This window comes from Elephas maximus, chromosome 25 (genome assembly GCF_024166365.1).
Source record: "Elephas maximus indicus isolate mEleMax1 chromosome 25, mEleMax1 primary haplotype, whole genome shotgun sequence".
NCBI lineage: Eukaryota > Metazoa > Chordata > Mammalia > Proboscidea > Elephantidae > Elephas > Elephas maximus.
In genome coordinates this window covers 32,161,854-32,182,788 of record NC_064843.1, presented here as the reverse complement: position 1 = coordinate 32,182,788, position 20,935 = coordinate 32,161,854, and the positions used below count along the sequence as shown (strand labels likewise).

General features: G+C 53.8%; 1 protein-coding gene across 4 annotated transcripts in view; it reads left to right on the top strand.

Moving 5' to 3' along the window:
- SRC (SRC proto-oncogene, non-receptor tyrosine kinase) overlaps window positions 1-20,935 on the top strand; it is a 60,392-nt gene that overhangs the window by 29,784 nt on the left and 9,673 nt on the right. For all 4 annotated transcript variants that reach the window (XM_049869171.1, XM_049869169.1, XM_049869170.1 and 1 more), the window contains 6 exons: window positions 6,751-6,913; window positions 7,988-8,245; window positions 9,519-9,618; window positions 17,085-17,183; window positions 17,339-17,442; window positions 19,275-19,424. In XM_049869171.1, the coding sequence (XP_049725128.1) occupies window positions 7,996-8,245; window positions 9,519-9,618; window positions 17,085-17,183; window positions 17,339-17,442; window positions 19,275-19,424 (703 nt within the window). In that variant the 5' untranslated portion in view covers window positions 6,751-6,913; window positions 7,988-7,995. The remainder of the gene's footprint in view (window positions 1-6,750; window positions 6,914-7,987; window positions 8,246-9,518; window positions 9,619-17,084; window positions 17,184-17,338; window positions 17,443-19,274; window positions 19,425-20,935) is intronic.

Sequence of the window (20,935 nt, the reverse complement as noted above, 5' to 3'; positions counted from 1 at the left end):
GGCTCCAGACAGTATTGGTCTTCTGGTTCTGCTGCTGTCGGTTCTCTGCTGCTGCCAGTCCTCTACCCATTCACAACCGCTTCCACATTTTGGTATCCCTTAGAGCAGCACCCCATTCCTGGTACCAAATTCTGTCTTGGTCATCTAGTGCTGCTATAACAGAAATACCACAAGTGCATGGCTTCAACAAACAGAAGTTTATTCTCTCACAGTCCAGTAGGCTAGAAGCCCAGATTCAGGGTGTCAGCTCCCAGGGAAGGCTTTCTGTCTCTCTCGGCTCTGGAACAGGATCCTTGTCTTCAGTCTTCAGAGCTTCTCCACACAGGAACCCCAGGTCCAAAGGATGCGCTCTGCTCCCAGCGCTGCTTTCTCAGTGGTATGAGGTCCCCATGTCTCTCTGCTTGGTTCTGTCTTTTATATCTCAAAAGAGATTGACTTAAGATACTATCTAATCTTGTAGATTTCATCAATGTAACTGCCGCCAATCCATCTCGTTACATCATAGTGATAGGATTTATAACACATAGGGAAGTCACATCAGATGACAAAATGGTAGACAATCATACAATACTGGGAATCATGACCTAGCCAAGTTGATAGATATTTTAGGGGGACACAATTCAATCCATGACACTGGGTAAGGAGATCAGGCTATTCCAGAGGAGAGTGATAGGAAGCTCTTGAATTTTTTTTTTTTAAGTCTCATTCATTTATTTTTGAAATTATGACAAAGTTATTTCTAATGTTCATGTCTAGTGATACAGGATCTAAAGTGAAAAAGGGATGTTTCCTTCCCCTGCCCTATACCTTTTAGATGAAACAATTGTAAAGAGTTTGGAATCCTTCCAGAACTTTCTCTGAACCTCTATAGCTCATGCGTGTGTGCGTGTGTGTGAGCATGTGCGTGCACCCGCATGAACGTAATTTCCTTACAGAGATAATTGTAGTTCATGTTTACAGAGTGCCTACTGTGTGCCAGGTTAAGCCCTATTGCATGCATTATCTCATATCACCCTTCTACCAATCCTGTGACGTAGGTACCATTATTGCCCCCATTTTACAGATGAGGAAACTGAGGTCCCGTGATGCCCAGAGGAAATGCTACACTGCCATTTCCTTCTTTTCACTTAACAGTGTGTTGTGAACATCTGTCATCCTCAGGCTACACTGAGCTCTTATCTTTTAAATAGCTGGACGGCTGTCGACTTAATGAACCATCCCCCTCTGGTGAACACTTAGGTTGTTTCTGGTTATCCGTGGACAGTGTTAAGCAGCGGAAGTGTCCAGTCAACTATGTGGTTTACAGAGATGCCTCTGGCTGTAGGGAGGAAGGTAGACGAAAGAGGGCTACCTGTCCCTGTCTAGGCTCAGGGACGACAACCGCCTGGTCTGAGGAAATGGAGATGGGGAAAGGAGATACGGATTTGTGGAAGATTTAGGAACCAGCCACTTTAGAGCTTTGCATGGACAGGAGCTGTAGGGCTTTGTCCACTGCTGCGTCCCCAGAGCCTAGCACAGGGCCTGACACATGGTAGGTGCCCTATACATATATGGTGAGTGACTGAACAGGATGAGGGTGAGGTCAGCCCTGAGACAGCGACACATGGGAGACACAGATTTGAGGGGAGATGCTGAGACAGCTTGGGCCCCATTCAGTGTGAAGTGCTGGGGGCCTTGAGGGAACAGTGCGGTAGGGCCATACCCGGCACCTCATGTGGGATTGGGATAGCATAGGCCCTCTGTGGGGAGAAGTCTGGGGTCTGTGGTCAGGAGTGGCTCCCCAGAGGAAAGGGGGCCTCCTTGCTCTGAGAACCTCATGCACTCCCAGTCCAAAGCTCCCACCACTTCCTCCCAGCCACCAAGGCCTTATCTCTAACTCAGAGTGTGCAAGTGGTGGGAAAAATGTGGAGGGGGTGTTGGTCCTTCTCGAACGGGCGACTCATGGTGACTCCGCGTTTGGGCCCCAGAGCCAGGAGAGCCCTAAATGTGCCTGTGCTTCTCAAGCACACTGTTTCACGGAAGCCTGAATCCTCCAGTTTCTGCTAGGATCTGGGCTGGACTGCCCTTGAGCCATCTGCATCCTTATCTGGTTGCCCTGGACAACCAAGGACATCTGATTGTTCCGTGTGAGAGAGAGGTCCCAAGGGCAGGAGTTCCCACACTGGACCCCTGGATTCCTGCTTGCCTTGAGTGGTTCCCTCTCTCCCATTCTTTTTACTCTCATTGATCCATTGTGACCTTGGGCAATTTTCTCAACCTCCCAGTACCTCAGTTTCCTTATTGGTCAAATAGGGACAATATTAGTATTGGCCTCATAGATTAGCATAAGAATTCGATGAATCAGTATTTGCAAAGTGCTTAGAGCAAGGCCCAGCACAAGGTTCAGGCTCTGGGAGTGTTTGAATATTGTGGGATGATACTTGGTGACAAGGGCCATGTCTTTACAATGTGGCATTGCAGGAACAAAGCAGGGTGCAAATTATACATCCGTACTTATTTTAGTCTTTTGTCTGTTCTGAAAATATTTCCCAGGCTCCTACTGGGTGCCAGGCCCATACTGGTGACCGCAGATGTGGAAGTAGGTCCAAGCCATCCATGCCCACAGGGAGACCACAGTTAGGGCCAGATGGATCCCAGTTTTGTTTATAGACATACATTCATGTGATGCCTGGAGGGAAATCCACCATAGTGCCCAGGTGGTTGTCTTCTAGGACAGGGTTATAGGGCTTTTTTTCTTCTTCTTTGTATCTTTCTGCAGTTCGCAAAGAATCCACTGTGAATAGTAACAGTTTCAATTTTGTTGGGGGCCGGCAATGTACCTGGCCCTACCCTAAACAAGTTCCATGTGTTTTTCGCACTAATTCTCCAAGCAGCCCAATGATGTGGGTGCTCTTGTTATCCTCAATTGACAGAGGAGGAAACTGAGGTGCAGAGTTTCACAGTGAGGGTGGTAGAGGCTGGCATTCAAACACAGGTAGTCTGCTCCTGCACTCTGGCTCTTAACCTCTACCCTGCCTGCCTCCCCACAAACAGGTGTTACTTGTATAATCAGAATCAACCACAAAGCCCAAGAAACCCCCACAAACCAATAAACAATTGGTGGCCCAGGCCACCTTAGCATGGTTTTGAAGGACCTTTTATGCTTTTTCTGAGTGCCCCAGTGGGGATCAGTCTCCTTGGCCAGTGTAAGAGCTTTGGGGCCAGGAGCAATGTCTTTTTTTCTCACTCCCTCGCCCAAGGAGGACACATTGTACCCTCTTAGTGCTGGAAGGGCCCTCAAGGCCCATCCATGGCTCCCCTTCTCCCTACATGGTACATGAGCCAAGTACTCATTCTCCCATTCTTGATTACTTCCATTGACGGGGGTTCCCTCCTTAGTACAAGTGCTAGTTCATTCTAAAGGAAATTGGGTTCTTAGAAAGCTCTTCAGAATATACACTCACTGGCCTTTGCATTCAAAACCCTACAAACACATGATGAATGTGATTAATGTCACTGAATTGTACATGTAAAAATGTTGAAGTAGCAAATATTTTGTCAAATTATGGATAACATTGCGAAGAATGGGAATTCCAGAACACTTAATTGTGCTCATGAGGAACCTTTACATAGATCAAGAGGCAGTTGTTCGGATAGAACAAGGGGATACCGATTGGTTTAAAGTCAGGAAAGGTGTGTGTCAGGGTTGTATCCTTTCACCACACCTATTCCGTCTGTATGCTGAGCAAATAATCTGGGAAGCTGGACTATAGGCAGAACGGGGCATCAGGATTGGAGGAAGACTCATTAACAACCTGTGTTGTGCAGATGACACAACCTTGCTTGCTGAAAATGAAGAGGATTTGAAGCACTTACTAATGAAGATCAAAGACCACAGTCTTCAGTATGGATTGCACCTCAACATAAAGAAAACGAAAATCCTCACAACTGGACCAATAAGCAACGTCATAATAAACGGAGAAAAGATTGAAGTTGTCGAGAATTTCATTTTACTTGGCTCCACAGCCATGGAAGCAGCAGTCAAAAATCAAACGATGTGTTGCATTGGGTAAATCTGCTACAAAGGACCTGTTTAAAGTTTTGAAAAGCAAAGATGTCACCTTGACGACGAGGTGCACCTGACTCAAGCCATGGTATTTTCAATTGCATCATATGCATGTGAAAGCTGGACAATGAATAAGGAAGACCAAAGAAGAACTGATGCCTTTGAATTGCGGTGTTGGTGAAGAAGAATATTGACTATACAATGGACTTCCAAAAGAATGAACAAATCTGTCTTGGAAGAAGTGCAACCAGAATGCTGCTTAGAAGCAAGGATGGCAAGACTCTGTCTTACATACTTTGGACATGTTGCCAGGAGGGATCAGTCCCTGGAGAAGGACATCATGCTTGGCAGAGTAAAGGGTCAGCGGAAAAGAGGAAGACTCTCAACTAGGTGGATTGACACAGTGGCTGCAGCAATGAGCTCAAGCATAACGATTATAAGGACGGCACAGAATGGGGCAGTGTTTCCTTCTGTTGTGCAGAGGGTCGCTATGGGTCCGAACCGACTCGATGGCACCTAACAATGACAACATATATTTTAACTACAATAAAATTAAAAAAAAAAAAAAAAACCCACAAACAGGGTCCCTGCTAGACTGTGGGCCCTCTTAGGCAGTGCCTGGCCGATTCATCTCTTCGTGTCCCCTGTGTAACTAGCAGAGGGCCTGCTGTGAAATAAAAAAAATAGGTGGTGTAAATACTGAACGAGGGAGCAAGTGATAGTGGTTGGAATTCAACTTCCATCAAGCCTGGGGCTTTGGGTAACCGTGTCAGCTGGTCTTACGGGGCACCAATGACATGAGTGCTGATGGACACCATGACCTCAATGGAACGGGTTGCCATAGAAATCAACCTTCCCTGTCCCCAGGCCCCTTGGCCCATCCCTCAGGAGGCCCCAGTGATCCCTTGGGCTGTTAAGCAGGTCTCGCCAGAGCCTCTCCAGACTGCCTTTTCTGAGCTGGAACGTCCCCAGGGATCGTGCAGGCCATGCCCGCATTGTGCAGCCCGATGGCCTGAGGCCCGGAGGCACAGAGACGGGCTAAAGTTCATCTAGGGTGTGGGGTCCCAGAGCTGGGCTTGACTCTCAGGAGAAACAGCCCTAACCAGTCAAGACTTTCTACCACCCACAGGTTCTCAGAGGAAATTCTGGACCAATTCCAGGGCTCCAGCATCCTCTGGAGAAGAATGGAAATCCGCTTCCCTGGTGTGTCCAGAACCACACAATATCATAACAGCTGACATGGCAGGGCGGCCTGCTGTGCTCCAGGTGCTCTGTATTGCCCCCTTCAGTGGTCACACCAGCCTCCTCATTTACAGATGCGAAAACAGGGCACAGAGGGCAGTTAAGTCAAGTGCCCAAGGTCACACAGCTACTTGGGGGCAGAGCTGGGACTGAATCTGGGAAATCTGGCTCCAAAGCCCATCCTTATCCACAGTGCCATGCATTGCCTCACTTAAAAAAAAAAAAAAAAATTATATTTTTGGTGAAAGCATATACAGCAAAACAGGTTCCCGTTCAACAGTCCCTGCATGTATTGTTCAATGACATTTGGTTCCATTTTTCACACTGTGTCAGCATTCTAGTTATTTCCATTCTGGTTGTTCCATTTCCATTAACTTTGTCTCACTGCCCCCCAACCTTCTCATCCATGCTTTAGAGTAACTGTTGACCATTTGGTCTCATATTTTTAAAAGAGTTCAGTACTCAAGGGTGACATTCTTTACTTCTTGAGTTAACCTACTATATAGTTAAAAAATGACCTCAGGATAATTTCACTTTAAGGTTTAAAGAGTACCTCAGGGCAATAGTCTCAGGGATTCTTCCAGCCTCGTAGGGCCCGGTAAGACTGGGTTATTTGAAGCTCTGTTCTACATTTTTCTGCCTTTCTGTCAGGATCCATCTGCTGTGACCCTGATCAGGATGTTAGGTAGTGGCAGCTGGTCACCATCTAGTTCTTCTGGTCTCAAGGTAGAGGAGGCCATGGTTCATAGAGACAATTAGTCCTGTAGACAGATTTCTTCTCCAGTTCTTGGGCTTCCTTCCTTCTCTTTTGCTCCAGACAAATAGAGACCAATAGTTGTATCTTAGATGGCTGCTTACAAGCTTTTAAGAGCCCAGACACTACTCACAATACTGAGAGGCTGAACATAAACTTTAAGAGCTGTACTATGCCAATTGATCGAATTGCCCCATGAGACCATAACCCTAAGTCTTTAAACCAAGAAAACTAATCCTGTGAGGTAATTAGTTATGTCTAAGAAGTATCAGCATCTGTAGCCCCTATTTATTTTATATATGTATGTATGAGTATGTGTATATATATATGTATGTATATATATATGTACACACACACACATATATATGTAATTTTTTTGGTTGTTGTTACAAAATGATATATGACATTGCATTTACCAATACATCCTTTTTCTTGTGTATAACTTAGTGGTATCAGTTACCCAAGTCAAGCTGTGCACACGTCACCCGCATTCGTGCTCCTTTTCCCATCACCATAAACAAAAAGTGCCTGCCTCACTCTTGCTCATAGAATGTTCTTCGGGAGGGTTGAAGGAGATTTTGGGTCTGGTAGGGCTTGCCAGATTCAGAGCCTGATGAATAGTGACTCAGAAGTCAGACTCATTGTAACTTCTTTTTTAATCATATCTGTACAACAGCCCTGAGAAATCTGCTTTATCCCTGCTTTGCAGATGAGATGCTGAGGCCCAGATAGGGGAAGTAACTTGCCCAGGCTCACACAGTGGGGAGAGTGGAGCAGAGCCTTCTGTTCAAGACCCCTGACTTCACACCTGGTATTCGTGCTGAGACCTCAGGCTGTCTCCCAGGTCTGGGACAGCCCCTGCCTTCCAGGAGGTAAGGTGCTGACCCAATCAGGGCTGCCAAAATAGGGGAGCTGGGATGGGCAGCCATGATGCATGGGGAGACCCCAGCCAGGCTTCGTAGGAATGAAGTTGAGCCAAGTCCTGTGGGTGGGGAAGAGGGAGACAGGAGCGGGTAGCAGAGCCAAGGGTGCCACTGGGGGAGTTTTCAACTTGATTCCCTCTGCGTTTCCAGTCTCTGCGCTTCCCAGCTCTCTGGCTGGGAAATCTCTGAACTCTTAACTAATCACTCATTCACTCACTCGTTCACTCATTCAACTGTTTATTGAACATCTACTGTTTGCTACGTACTGTGCTAGGCACTGGGAACACAGCAGTGAACAAGATAGACAAAAACCCACAACAGTAATCAAACAATCATGCAAGTTAAAAAAATCAAAACTGGGCCATGTATTATCAAGGCATGGCCCAAAAGTCGGTGGGGGGCGGGGGGTGGTTGACCCAATCAAAGGTTTCGGGAACGTGTCTTGAGAAGGTGACTTCAGGGCTGAGAACTGAAGGAGACATGAGTTACCCTGGTGAAGTGGTCAGGGAAGAGCAGTCCAGGCAGAGGGAACAGTGACCTCCTAGCAGTCTCTCCTTCTGCAAGGCCTTTCAGCTGGACCACTCCCTTGATTACCACATTTAGTCTTTCCCCTGGTGTTAGTCCATTTCTATCAGCCACATGTTCATTTAACAAACCATCAGTGAGCCACTCCTGTGTGCCAGGTGCCGGGGCATAGACATGACGTGGATACTGTCCCTGTCCATGATGGAGGGGCAGAAACATTGACTTGGAGGAGTAGGGGAGTTCAGGGCTTCTGATTATGCTTCTTCTGTGCCTGGCCCTGTACCAAGGAAGCCCTTTTTAGGTGTCATCATTCCCATTTTACAGATGAGCAAACTGAGGCTTCAAGAGGCTAACTTACTCAAATCCCACAGCACCACTTTTTGGACTTCAGTTTTTCCATCTGTAGAATGGGTAGGGTGGAGGCCATGTAAGGGGCCCAGGAGGCCCTGCCTGTGCCCAGCGTCTCCTTTTCACCCAAGGATCCCCTCTTGTCTCCAGCCAGGACCATGGGCAGCAATAAGAGCAAGCCCAAGGATGCCAGCCAGCGGCGCCGCAGCCTGGAGCCCACCGAGAACACCCATGGTGGCGGTGGGGGAGCCTTCCCCAGCTCACAGACCCCCAGCAAGCCAGCCTCTGCTGATGGTCACCGCGGCTCCAACACGGCCTTTGCCCCAGCAGCTGCCGAGCCCAAGCTCTTTGGAGGCTTCAACTCCTCGGACACAGTCACCTCCCCACAGAGGGCAGGGCCACTGGCTGGTCAGTGGGCCTGGGGTGAGGGTGCTGCGGTGTCCTGTCCCTCTTGGCTGGGCAGAGGCTGTTCTGCCAGGCGGCTGTGTGCCCTGGCGCAGAGATGCCCTCTCTGGGCTGCGGTTTCTTTCTCTCACTAAAGGGGAAGAGTTACTTATCCTGAGGGCCTTTGGTGGTTTCCTGGATGCCAAGGGTGGGGAGGATTTTGTAAATTATAAAGGATGGTACTTGGTACACACTCAAGGACACGTTTTTATCCATGGCCTTTGGGGTGAATCAGATGCAGGGCATAAGGAGGCCTAGAGACATAGAAGTGGAAGACAACACCAGATGGGGGAAACTGAGGTCCCGAGATGGGGGTGGTTTAGGCCAAAGGGGTCCTCAGGCAGTGTGGGGACCAGGTCTGAGGCTGCTGCTCCATGGTCCAGGCTTGGCCCCTTGCATAGGTCAGTGCAGAGCTAGGTCAGGGTAGGTGGCCAGTGTGTGGCAGAGGGGCCTCTGTGGGCGACCCAGGCCCAGCCTGGGAGAGGGAATGGGGCTCCAGGAAGGCCTGGTCTTAAGGTGCTGAGTTGCACCCCTGCGCCCTCTGCTGGCACTTCAGGGCACAGCAGCCCCAGGCAAGCGATGCTCAGACGGACCATCTCCGAGACATCAGCGGCAGATATTCACACAAACGTGCGCTCTTACTTCAACACACTCAGACAGAGCCACACAGATGTGGATACATACACATATTCAAAGATACCCTCACAGGACACAATCATGCTTCGCTAGAGACACCGTCAAAAACACTTATGTTCAATGCACATACAGACATGCACTCAGGGATACACGGGTGGGTGTGGGCCCCTGGGCACAGACACACACTCGAGTTCAGATGTACAGACACACTGACATACACACGCACACACACACATATGCACACACAACCGCATACTCTCAGGTGAAGACACAGCAGTACACACGCAGTCAGAAACACACATGCAGGACACAGACACATGCTGAGCTAGAAACACGACAGGCTCCCAGATGTATACGTGCACATACAGGACATGAGCACCCACAAACACACAGAGACACATGCTCAGGGGCACGGACAGGCCCGGACCCTCAGACACAGACTCACAAACACACCCATTCATTTGTTGAAGACATACTTTTTGGTCTCTACTATGTGCCAGGACTCCTGGTGCTGGTGACACAGGAATACATAAAACAGACAACACCCCTGTCCCGCAGCTGTGGCCCCTGCCGCCCTGACACTCTCTGCCCCTCTCTGCAGGTGGAGTGACCACCTTTGTGGCCCTCTACGACTATGAGTCGAGGACAGAGACTGACTTGTCCTTCAAGAAGGGGGAGCGGCTCCAGATTGTCAACAACACGTGAGTGCTCCCCTTCCCCATTGCCTCTCAGGACGGCCCCTTGGGTCTGGCCCTGGGCCAGAGTCACCCCTGAGCATCCCTGCAGGCCATGCCAAGTCCAGAGCCAGAGAGCAGTGGAACAGTCAGTGGGCAGAGCTGAGTATCAGGGCTCCAGAGCGCCAGGAGCCTCCAGGAAGCTGTAATGGGGCTGTTGGGGATAGTGACACAGGTGGTGGTTGTTGGCTTGGGACTCTGGGCAGGCAGATGTCTGGGTCCAGTAACTAGAAATGGGGTGTGGGGCGGGGGGCAGGGCAGAGAATGGATCATCAGAGCATAGCATCCCAAATCCCAGACCCTGCAGAGGGGCATGTGGTCAGGGCAGAACTGAGCCCAGGACCCAGGACTGTGCCCTCATTAGTGACTTGTGGCTGGAGGGCCAGGGAGCCAATGAAGCCAGAAGTCTCCAGCTGTGGGGGGAGGGGCTCACATTGGGAAGGTTGGGGACAAAATATGCAATCTGAGCAGGATCAGGATTGGGCATGAGGATAGGATGTGGATAGGATATGGAAGGCAGGGCACTGTGGGGGTGTCTGGTTCACCTCCAGGACTTCAGCCTTGTGGGGTGGGGGGAGCCTGGAGCCAGGCTGGCCTAGGGGGGCCTGGAAGCCTCCTGCCAAGCTCTGAGGTACTTATGGGCAGGGAACAGAGAGGAGCGAGCTGGGAGGGGTGTGGGGTTCTAGCCCTGGGGTGGGGGTTCTTCCCTCCCCTCCCCACCTCTCCTGTCCCTTCTCTTCTGCATGGCTACCAAGAACACAGTGGCTGGGTGGGTGGGGCAGAACAGGGTGTGGGGGGCTGGGGGAGAAAAGGAGGTACAGTGCCTTGAGGGTGACTGAGGCTTCAGGCCATATATCAAGTGCAGGAACAGGGCTACCAGCAGAGGGTGGGACAGAATCCCACGCCCCACAGCGTTTCTGCTGCCCCCTCTGCAGGGAACTCCCTGCAGGGCTCCCCTTCTACATCCCTGGCCCATGCTTGCTCCCTCCAGTCCTCTCTCAGCCTCTCCCTCTCTCTGCTTCTCTTCTGCTGGCCCTTAGGAGGAAGGTGGATGTCAGGTGTGTACGCACTGTGTGGGCAGTGGGCTGGGTGGGGCGCTTTGCTGGGTGGGGGGGGGCTGCTATTCTGTTCTGCATGTCCTCCCATCCCTGGTGTCCCTGCCGGTGTGCCTTGGCTCCTTCGGCTGCATATCCTGCCCTCCCCAGATTCCCTAGCTTCCCCTCGCTCCATACACCGGTTTGACCAGGCCTCAGGCTCTGACCCCAGGCCGAGTGGGTGGGAGGGTCCTCCTGACATCCCTTTCACTCACTGTCTCAGCCCCCTCCCGCTCTGCCTTCTTACTACTTTACCCCCTCCCCATTCTGCCCCCACATTGAGTGCCAGCTGCGTGCAGGGCTCAGTGTGGGGGCCCAGTGAGGCCTGGGTGGAGAAAGCCATGTCCACACCCTCCTGGAGCTGAGTGTGGCCGGAGTCAACTCCAGTCACCCAGTCCAGGCTGAGGGGCAGGCAGAGGCTGGGGTCAGCTTAGCCGTTTGGAGGCCCTGCTGTATGCCTCCCTCTGGTGGTGACACAGGAGCCCTGAAGGCAGGTGGAGGGGCTGCTCAGGGAAGGATATAGGGCTGGAGAGGGGTGGACGCCTTCAGGGCCATGGAAGTCAAGAAGGCGCTAGAGGGCAGAGCGGACTCGATCCCCAAGCATCCTCAAAGGCCTGGCTAAAGAGGTGGAACATCACCATCCCAGTTATCCTTGCTTGTTCATGCCTCCCTTCCCTTGGTGCATGCAGTTCCTTCTGCTTGAAATGCCCTTTCTCTCATCTCTGCCTGGCAAACTCCTATTCATCCCTCAAGACCCAGCTCAGGAACTCCTTCTCTGTCAGGCAAAAGAGAGTAGAGGTGCCAGGTGCTTTTACCCACGTACCTTGCATTTACTCTTTGTTACAGTCCCACCAAGGTGTAGTGATAGGGGAGGGAGCTGTCTCCATTTTGCAAATGAGGAAACTGAGGCTCAGAGATGTGAAGGCACTTGCCCAAGGCCACACAGCTACCAAGTAGCAAAGCCAGGAATGGAACTTGGTTAGAAGCTCTCTCCCCTGCCTCAAACTGTTGACTCTGGGGGAGGGGGCTTCTCCAACCTTCTATTCCCTTGCTTGTCAGACTCCTGGTACAGCCCCAGCTAGCTCCCTTGTCATCAGCTGCTTCCGTCTGCCTCTTGCCTCAGACTGGGAGCTCCTTGAGAGCTGCCCTCTGGTCTTTCTCACTTCTGGGCTCCCACGCCACTTGTCACTCAGCACAGGGTTGTGCATTGGGGTTACTCAGCCAGCGTTGGTGAATGAGATGAATGAACAGTGATAAAACTGCCACCGTTCATCACACCCATACTTCATAGTGTGTATGAGCTGAGTCCTGTGCTGAGCACTCTAGGTCAGGTTTTTTTATGTATGTGTCCCTACAGCCCTGTGAAGCGGGGACTCTTATTTGCTCCCTTTTACAGATAAGGAAACTGAGACCCAGAGAAGTAAAATGGCTTGCCCAAGGTCACACAGCTAATATGGCAGAGCTGAGATGGGTGGGCAGGCCTGGGGCTCAGTAGAGGTGCAGGTGAGGCGGAGTCAGGATGGTGGCTTTGTGGGACAGGGAGAATCGCACTCCGCAGTGATGGGGAGGGCATCTCAGGTGGGGCCACAGCTTGAGCAAAGGTGTGGAGCCAGGAAAGGTCAGGGAACTTTGATCCTGCCTCTGTCCTCCGTCTGTCCAGCCCCTACTCTTCCTTCTTGCTGCCTTCTGGGATGGGCTAGGCAAGGTTTGGCCAGGCCTGGAGCTGCCAGGCAGGCCAGAAGTGATTGACCCCTACCCATGGGAAGCCCCTGATTTGGGGAGAGGGGATAGGTCAGGAGCCCTCCCCCCATCATGACACTCAGCCACTCATTTGCCTGAGAGGTTGCTGGTGGTGGGGTTAGTGCTGGCATTACGGGAAGAGGAGGGATAAACGGATCTGGGGAGCCTAGTGGAAGAAGGACCACCCAAATTGGAGGTGTTCAGTCTCATACCTCACCCAGGGACTACGCTGCTTGTCCTTTCACCATTATCACCTACCCCTACCCCCCATATTGCCCTGTATGAGTGAGGGGCTTTTGGAGTCCAGCCTGGGAGGCCCAGCCCATGGGGGTCTGGATTGGGGTCAGGGGAGGTGGAGAGCCTGAAGATGAACCTGTCTGTTGGTGGGGTTTGACGAGGCCTGCCTGGGTTGGGGTCCTCACAATGGCAGGCCTGGGACCTTGCTCCCTGAATCTTTGTGCTGACTGGCCCTGAGTGTTGTGTGGCCCTGGGTTCAAGGAAGCCCACTGGGGTCTGAGGTCTGAGTGCCCTGAACCCACTGACCTGGTATCTGAGTTCCTGGGAGTTGGGGCCTCTTGGGGTCTGCCTCCAGGTTGCTCCCTGAGTTGCCCCTTCCTTCTACCCAAACTCCAGCAGCTTCATTGGGGGAGGTCTCCAGTGGACATAGCCAGGCAATAGCACTTCAGCTGTCTCTTGCCCCCTTACCCTGGGCACTCCAGCTTCTCTACCCCCCATGGGGCAGGGTCACCTCAGAGCTTCAGAGCCTCCTCCAAGGACCCTGCCCTCCTCACATTCCCTTCACCTCAGACCACATGCCTCTGGCCTCAGGGCTTGGAAACTTGGCTAGTGACAATCCAGGCTGTCTGGCCACTGCCTGGGCTCCAGCCAACCTCAGCCCAAGGGCTGTTGGCCTCAGGGCTGGGCCATGCCAGCCCAGCAGCTCATCTGCAGTCCCCAAAGTGTTTCTCTGATGAGTCCCAGTAGCCCAAGTGAGTTAAAAATAATAGTGCCCCAGCCCGGCACAGCTTTCCAGCTTCCACAGCTGCCCATACCCCAGATCTGCACAAGGATTAGGGTGCAAAAATGAGGACCTAAAGCTCAGAGAAGTGAGGTCACATAGCTAGTGAACAGCAGTCAGGATGTAAACCTGTAGCTCGGGGACTTCCGGCCCAGTGCCTTCTCCTCTGGCCCCATGGGGAGGCTGAGGGGCCGGGCAGGGAATGTGTGATTGCCTTCCTTCTTTCCCTTCTTTCTGCCTGTCTGATGGGGACCAGGTCCCAGGGAAAGCGCCGGGTGCAGCAAATCTGCCCAACCCAATTAATGCTTCGTCACTTCCGACTCTGGGCTCGGGCTGGCGACCCTGCCAGACTGGACTGCTGTGGGAAGCCGTCAGGTCCCTAGGAGGGAAGTAGCCCCAGACCTTTAGAGAGCGGGCTTGCAGCCACCTATGGCAGTTTTGAGCCTCCCAGTCCTTAGAGGTGGGAAGATGAGGATTGATGCCTCCATTTCACAGGCAGGCAAACTGAGGCCCAGATGGTTATCACAGTGATTATCTCAGCTAAACCTGACTTGATGCGACTCTTTACACATTTTGCCTGCAAGGATGATTCTGTGACTATGATCTCCTTTTATTGATGAGGAAGCTAAGACCCAGAGAGGGCAGGACACTTGCCCAAGGCCACACAGCAAATCCTTGTTAGAGACTGGGACTGAGCTGCCTTGGCTTTTAAAAACATTTTGGAGGGCCTGGAGGGGCACTATGGATTTAGTTTTTTTTTTTCTTTTTTGGCCGGGTCACAATACTAACAGCTCATGTGTATTGAGTACTTACTATGTGCTGAGCCCTTATAATCCCCGTGGGAGGGAGGCATGAGTATCCCCATCCTACAGATGAGAAAACGAGGCACTAGAGGAACTGGTATGGTGCCCCCCTAAGCACTCTGACTCTGTGACATCTAAAACTAGGGCCAGGCCAAAGTTGGATCTTGGGTCCTTTATTAAGATACAGTACATACCCATGCCTGCTCCTTGTGAAATAAAACCCCCAAAACTGGACTGTGAAACCCATGCATACGGGCTGATGTCGGGGAGCTGGAACTCTGCTGGCAAAGTTGGGGTAACACCAGCAGGCTGGGTGCTCCTTGTTTCTGGACCCCACTTGGCTGGCCTCTGAGCATGTGCTCCCTGCATGCCTTCCACCCTGCTGTGGGTGGCTTAGGGGCTCCCTGGAGGCCGGCCAGCTTGAAGGCTCTGGCTTTATTAGGTCACCTCATTTTGTGACCTCCGACCCTAGACTTTGGCCCAGTCCTGGTACAGCCTGTCTCCTGCCCCAGCCCTGCCTCCTCCTCTGTCTTCTACTTCCCTCAGGGTCTCTGAGCCTCCGAGGCCTGGGGGAGGTGCAGAGGGCCAGGCTGTTGGCTGCAGGCACTCAGGTGCCCTGGTACCTACCCCTGCTTTCCCATTGACCTGCTATGTGGCTTTGGGCAACTCACTGCCCCTCATTTTTCCCATTGGTGAGGGAAGGCTCTGGACTGGAAGATCTCAGAGGGCTGTTTCTGTGATTTGAGTCCTTGCTTTGTAGCTTTGGGCAAGTCCCTGCCCCTCTCTGTGCCTCAGTTTCCCCAGCTTTGCAAAGAAAGTGCTGGGCTGCTCCAGCCTGGGTTCTTTGTATTCTTGGGCTAGTCCCTGGACACCTCTGAGCCACAGTTTCCTCATCTGCAGGATGAGGCCTTGAGGATCAAACAGAACAGACGTGTGCAGACACCTCCAGGTGGGCACACAACAGGGAAGTGGAGGGCAGTTTTGAGCATCCAAGGGCTTTTTGCCTTGAGGTGGGACTAGCTTCTTACTCTGGGGCCCTCCCTCTTCCCCAGGGACCCCCACATGAGCTTGTGTCCCAGCTTGAGTGAGCATACAGGGACTGCACAGTTGGGTCAGGCCACGCAGCCCCAATTGTACCGCCTTTGCCTTACCGCATCCAGCAGGGACCCTGTGCCCTCTGGTTCAGCCTTAGCCCACCTGGCTGAACCCCAGGGTATGGCACTTATCTGCTCTTACAGGTTGTCAGAGAGCTCCCCAGCCCTGCCCTCTCACGGCCTCAACTTCTCCATCTTCAGACGGGGCTGAGAAATCTGGCCGGGGTGGCTCAGAAGAGCTGGGAGCCAGAGACCCGGGTTTAAGTTCTGACTGTGTGACTATGGGCAAGAGCCTTTCGCTTTCTGGGCCCCGGCAAGGAGGATGTTCCATTTACTGTATGTCTTCTCAGGGCCACAGGGAGGCGAAGAGGCAGCCTTGGGTTAAGACCAGCTCAGCCATCTATGAAGTCCCACTTCACTCTGTAGGGAAGGGTTCCCTTTTGTCTGGAGTCAGGAGCCTGGGCCTGGCTATGTGACTTTGAGGAAAGGCTGTTGCTTCTCTGGCCTCAGCCTTCCCATCTGTACAGTGGGTGTGGGAGGGGGATTGGACTCTCTTGCCCCACCAGTGATGTCCCCTCATTCCCCATGGACCCTCTCCCTGTCCCCTTTGGTTGCTTTGGATGTGAGGCCTCTGCCGGCTGCCCTGCCCTGCCCTGCCCTGCCCCCATCCCCCAGCCCCGCCTGGCTCTCCTGCTCTCTCCCTTGCACTTTCTGCCTCTCACCACCCCCATCTCTGCCTCTTCTCTCCTGTTGGGCTCTCGCTTTCTCCTCCCTCCTCTGTGTCTCTGGACCCCCGCTCCAGCCAGACCTGGTTCACATTCAGATGGCTGCAAAGGTACTTCCACCCCCTCCCCACTCCCACCCAGGCCCAAGGGACCCGACCATGCCGGGAAGCTCCTCCTGTCCTCATCCCTATCACCTCCGCCTCATGGGGCAATTAGTGTAGAAGTGCCCTGGGTACTAGGGGCTCTGCCACCTCGTCCCCTCTGACATGACACGCCGTGTGACTCTGGGCAAGTCCTACCCCCCTGGCCTCAGTTTCTGCCTGCAGATGGGCAGCTGCAGGAAGAGGCCTGTAGCGATCAGCTGAGGGGCCCTTAGGTGTGACCCATGATTTGTGACAGAGGCAAGCATTGCTTGAATTTTCAGGGTTGGGACCTGGATTGTCATCAGTCCCCAAAAGGGCCACCCCCCTGCATCTCCCCAGGTCTCACCAGCTCCCCAGGACTGGGCTTCCAAGCCTCAGGGCTGGGGAGGCCCTGAAGGTCTGACTTGACATCCATCTCAGGCAGGGGTCTTCTCTCTGCCATGGCTTGCTTGCCCCAGAGACGGAGCTCCCTCCTCACTCCCTAGGCAGTTCTTGGCTTCATTGTTGGCTTCCATCTGAAGGGAAGCAGATTACTTCTCAGCCCAGGACTGTCCCTGTGGATCGGGCCTCAGGCTGCCCAAGGTCGGTCCTGGACAAAGCCTGTCTGAGCTGGCTTTGGCAAGGAGGCAACTGGGGCGAGGAGGGGAAGCGTTCCAGGCCAGCTCCACCTGGAGGCTGTGTGGCTCAAGCTGGTCCACTGCCTTCCTGAGCCTCACTCTGCCTGAGGGGCCCCGCACAGCACCCTTGAAGACTGCAGGCTCTGGGGCCACTGCTGATGGCTGCCTCTCCTTTGCTTCCTCCCTCTCCCCTGCTCAGAGAGGGAGACTGGTGGCTGGCCCACTCGCTCAGCACCGGACAGACGGGCTACATACCGAGCAACTACGTGGCGCCCTCCGACTCCATCCAGGCTGAGGAGTGAGTATCAGCTCCCTGGTTGCCTGTCTGCCCACTGTCACTGCAGTCCGAGCTTCTCTCATGAGCTGTTCAGGGCCCCAGGCATATCCCAGGGAGAGGGGCTATGGGTGAGCGAAGCCTGGACCGCGAACACCATCTCTCTCCCTCCCACCTAGGTGGTACTTTGGCAAGATTACCAGAAGGGAGTCAGAAAGGTTGTTGCTCAATACGGAAAACCCTCGAGGGACCTTCCTAGTGCGAGAAAGCGAGACCACGAAAGGTATGAGCACTGCTGCTGGGCAGCGGGAACTGGGTCTTTTGTGGGTTGTTTGAGCTGGGTATTGTGGAATGAATAGGAGTTAGTTATGTGGAGTGTGGTGGGAAGAGCCCTCTAGGTGGAGACTCCAGCAGAATTAAAGCCAGGGAGGTGCATCTGAGAAACACTGTGTTATCTGAGTTGGCAGAGGTGCCGCCAAAGGTAAGGCTTAGCCTCTCTGGCCCCAGTTTCCTCAGGTGGGGAGCGGAAACAGGTGGTCAGGAGGACTGAGGATCACACGGCAAAGGCTTAGGGTGGGTGCTGATCCAATGGATCCCTCTCCTTCCCTTTCCCCAGGGGCCTCTGGGGCTGAACTGGGTCTAGGACCTGGCTTTGCTCTTCTCCCAACAGTCCTGGCCCCTGCACCTCTCCTGTCCCCCCAACTGGAGAATGCAGATCCCCTTTTCTCTCCAGCCCCTCAGAAAGTGGGTCACAGGTGCCCCGTCACCATGGTGATGAAGCTGGGCTGCTTCATGTGGGCTTGGGGCTCACGGGAGCAGAGATGGATATACATGTGCATACCACACATGGTCTAGGCATGTGTGTGTGCACCGGTGGACATGTTGCTGTGTAGAGTGAGTTGTGAGTTTGTCCTCATGCCCAAGGAACCAGGGAGCATGTACCTCTGTGAGCATGTGGGGCACTGGACATGGCGCCCCTATGTGTGTGCACAGGTGGCCCGGGGTTGGCCTTGGGCTCAGGCCTGTGGCTCCCACACACGCATGGCCTGGGCTGTTTACAGCAAAGTGTGGTTGCCCAAGTATGGGCTTTGGAGACCTAGGGTATGGGCTCAAGTCCTAGCTCTGTGCTTAACATTCTGGGTGACATGAGGCCAGCCACTTTCCCTCTCTGGGCCTCAGTTTCCCCTGCCTAGGGACTGTCCAAAAAGAAGGTCTTTGGGGGGCTAGGGGCTGGACTTACAGCATAATGCTGGCATCCTGCTGGGCCAAGCTCCCTAGAAGGGCCTTCTCTGGCCACTGACTCCTTCCCTGGCCACTGAGGCTTCTTCTCCCCACTTCCCCCACTCCAGGGCTCAGTTTTGCCTGCTCCCTGGTGCCACCCAAGGCATCTCGGGCTCAGGGCGTCAGAGGCTTCTAGCCAGGCCTGCTGCACATGAGGAAACTTTCCCAGCCCAAAGCTTCTCCAGGCTTAAGGGAAGCCCAGCACAGCCTTGGCAGCTCTCAGGCCCAGCCAGCACACAGTCACCTGCCCGGCTGCCACAGCCTTAGCCGACTCCTGCCTGAACCTGGACCCAGTTCAGGAGGAAGGCGGGACAGGGACAGTGCCCCACAGGCATACCCAGAGAGGGGAGCAGTTGGGCCAGGGATACACAGCCACTTGGGGTCATTCCTAGGCTCCCAGCAAACACTTACTGAGCACCTACTGTGTGCCAGGCCCTCTTCCTTGTGTCTCATTGAACCTCCCAGGGATCCGGGAGTACCCCCACTGTACAGAGGAGGAAACTGAGGCCCAGAGAGGGCAATCAACTTGTCAAGGCCACACAGCTAGGATGTGCATATGGGATCTGGAGGTCTTGCCAGAGCTAAGGGTGCCTGGCGAGAGTCTCTGGTTCATTCACTCTCTAGGCCCTGCCTCGGTGGCTGCCCCAAAGCTGGGTGCCAAGAGGTGGGCCAGTGCTGGCTCTGCCATCAACCTCGTGCTGGCTGCTCTGGGTCTCCCTCCCTCCTGTGTCAGGCAGGCACACAACAATGCTCAGGGCACCAACGTTCCTGGCTGCGGCCTGTGGGGGTGGTGGCCATGGTGGTCACAGCTCCCCTCTGGCTCTGCCCCCCCAGGTGCCTACTGCCTCTCCGTGTCTGACTTTGACAATGCCAAGGGCCTCAATGTGAAGCACTACAAGATCCGCAAGCTAGACAGCGGCGGCTTCTACATTACCTCCCGCACCCAGTTCAACAGCCTGCAGCAGCTCGTGGCTTACTATTCCAGTGAGTGGGCCTGGGCTGGGCCCTGGGGCGGGCGGCTGTGAGGGTGTGGGTGGGGGCTCAGGCCTCAGCGGCAGACCCTGAGGAGGGGGCTGAGGGCACTGGGTCTCCTGCTGTCCTCTCCCCTCTTTTTTCCCCCTTCTTCCTTTTCCCTCTCTTCTCCTCCCTTCCCCCTTCCCTGTCCACCCACCCCCCCGCCCGCCACTGCCTCCTACCTTCTTTCTTCCCTCTCCCCTGCTCCACTCCCCGCCTCCTCCTCCTTTGCAGCTGGCTGGTGAGGAGGGGGCTGCAGCAAAGGAGCACCAGAGCTGAGAAGGGAGGGAGCATAGGCTGGTCTCATTTGTCTCTGCAGCCCCAGCACCGGTCTGAACCGGTTACTGGAGAGAGGAGGGGGTGGATGGATGGAATTGATTGCAGCAAAGAGAGAGCAGTGAGAGCGCTCGTGTTCACGTGTACTGGGCATGTGTGCCGGGGGCGAGTGTGTGTGTGGGGGGGCGTATGTGGGGGTGTGTGTATGCGGAACACATGCGGGGGGTGTGTGAGAAGGACGTGTGGGGGCGTGTGTGTGACACATGGGTGTGGGGTGTGTGTGGAGTACATGTGTGAGGCATACATGTAGCAGTGTGGCCAATCCATGGGGATGTCTAGGGCTCCTGGTGCCCATGGTGCCATGGGCCTGTGTGTCCCCACAGGGGTTGGTCTCCATGGGCACCTCTCTGTGTGCCTGTCCAGAGAAGCAGCTACTCTGCGCCCACACCTTCCTTTTCCTCTGTTGCCCAGGCCTCCCGGCCCCCTCTAGGATCTGCCATTACTCTCCGTCCTGTTGGCCATCTCTGCAGAGTTCATTTTGAACTTTAAATCAGATCATGGCACCCTGTGCCACCTGATCAGAACCCTCTAGGGGCTACCTTGGAATCTGAAGATAAAGACTCCAGTGCAGCCTCTGAGGCCCTGGGTGGTCTGAACTAGCTGGCTCCCCCTTCACCTCCTGCCAGTCTTTCCCCCATCCACTCCCCTGCAGCCCCTCTGGCCTCCTTTCAGCTCCTACAACCCTCAGGGCCTTTGTACAGGCTCTACCTCCCGCTTGAAGTGGTTCCCTAGTTATCCACTCACCCTCCTTCTGCAGACCCAAGCCCAGTTATCGTTTCCTCTGGGAAGCCTTCCAGGACTCCAACAAGCCCACCTGCTCTCGCACTCACAGTCCCACAGAGCTCGCCTCTGCCACATTTGTGGTCGTAGAAGGTGGCTAAGGGAAAGTGGACTCTGCCCTGGACTGTGACTCCTGACTTGTCCCCTTTTGGATTCCTAATACCAGCCTAGGTGGCCACCTCTTAAAGTCTGATGAGTGAACGAATGAATGAATGAATGACTCAGTAAGCAGATGCCTGAGGCAGTGTGGGCCTGTGTTGGGTGTGTATGCATGTGTAGACTCCTGGCTTCGAGGGCATGTCACATGTCCCCAAAGCCTGTGTGCACACACTGCCTGACAGGGAGGCCCTCAGTGGGGAGCCCTG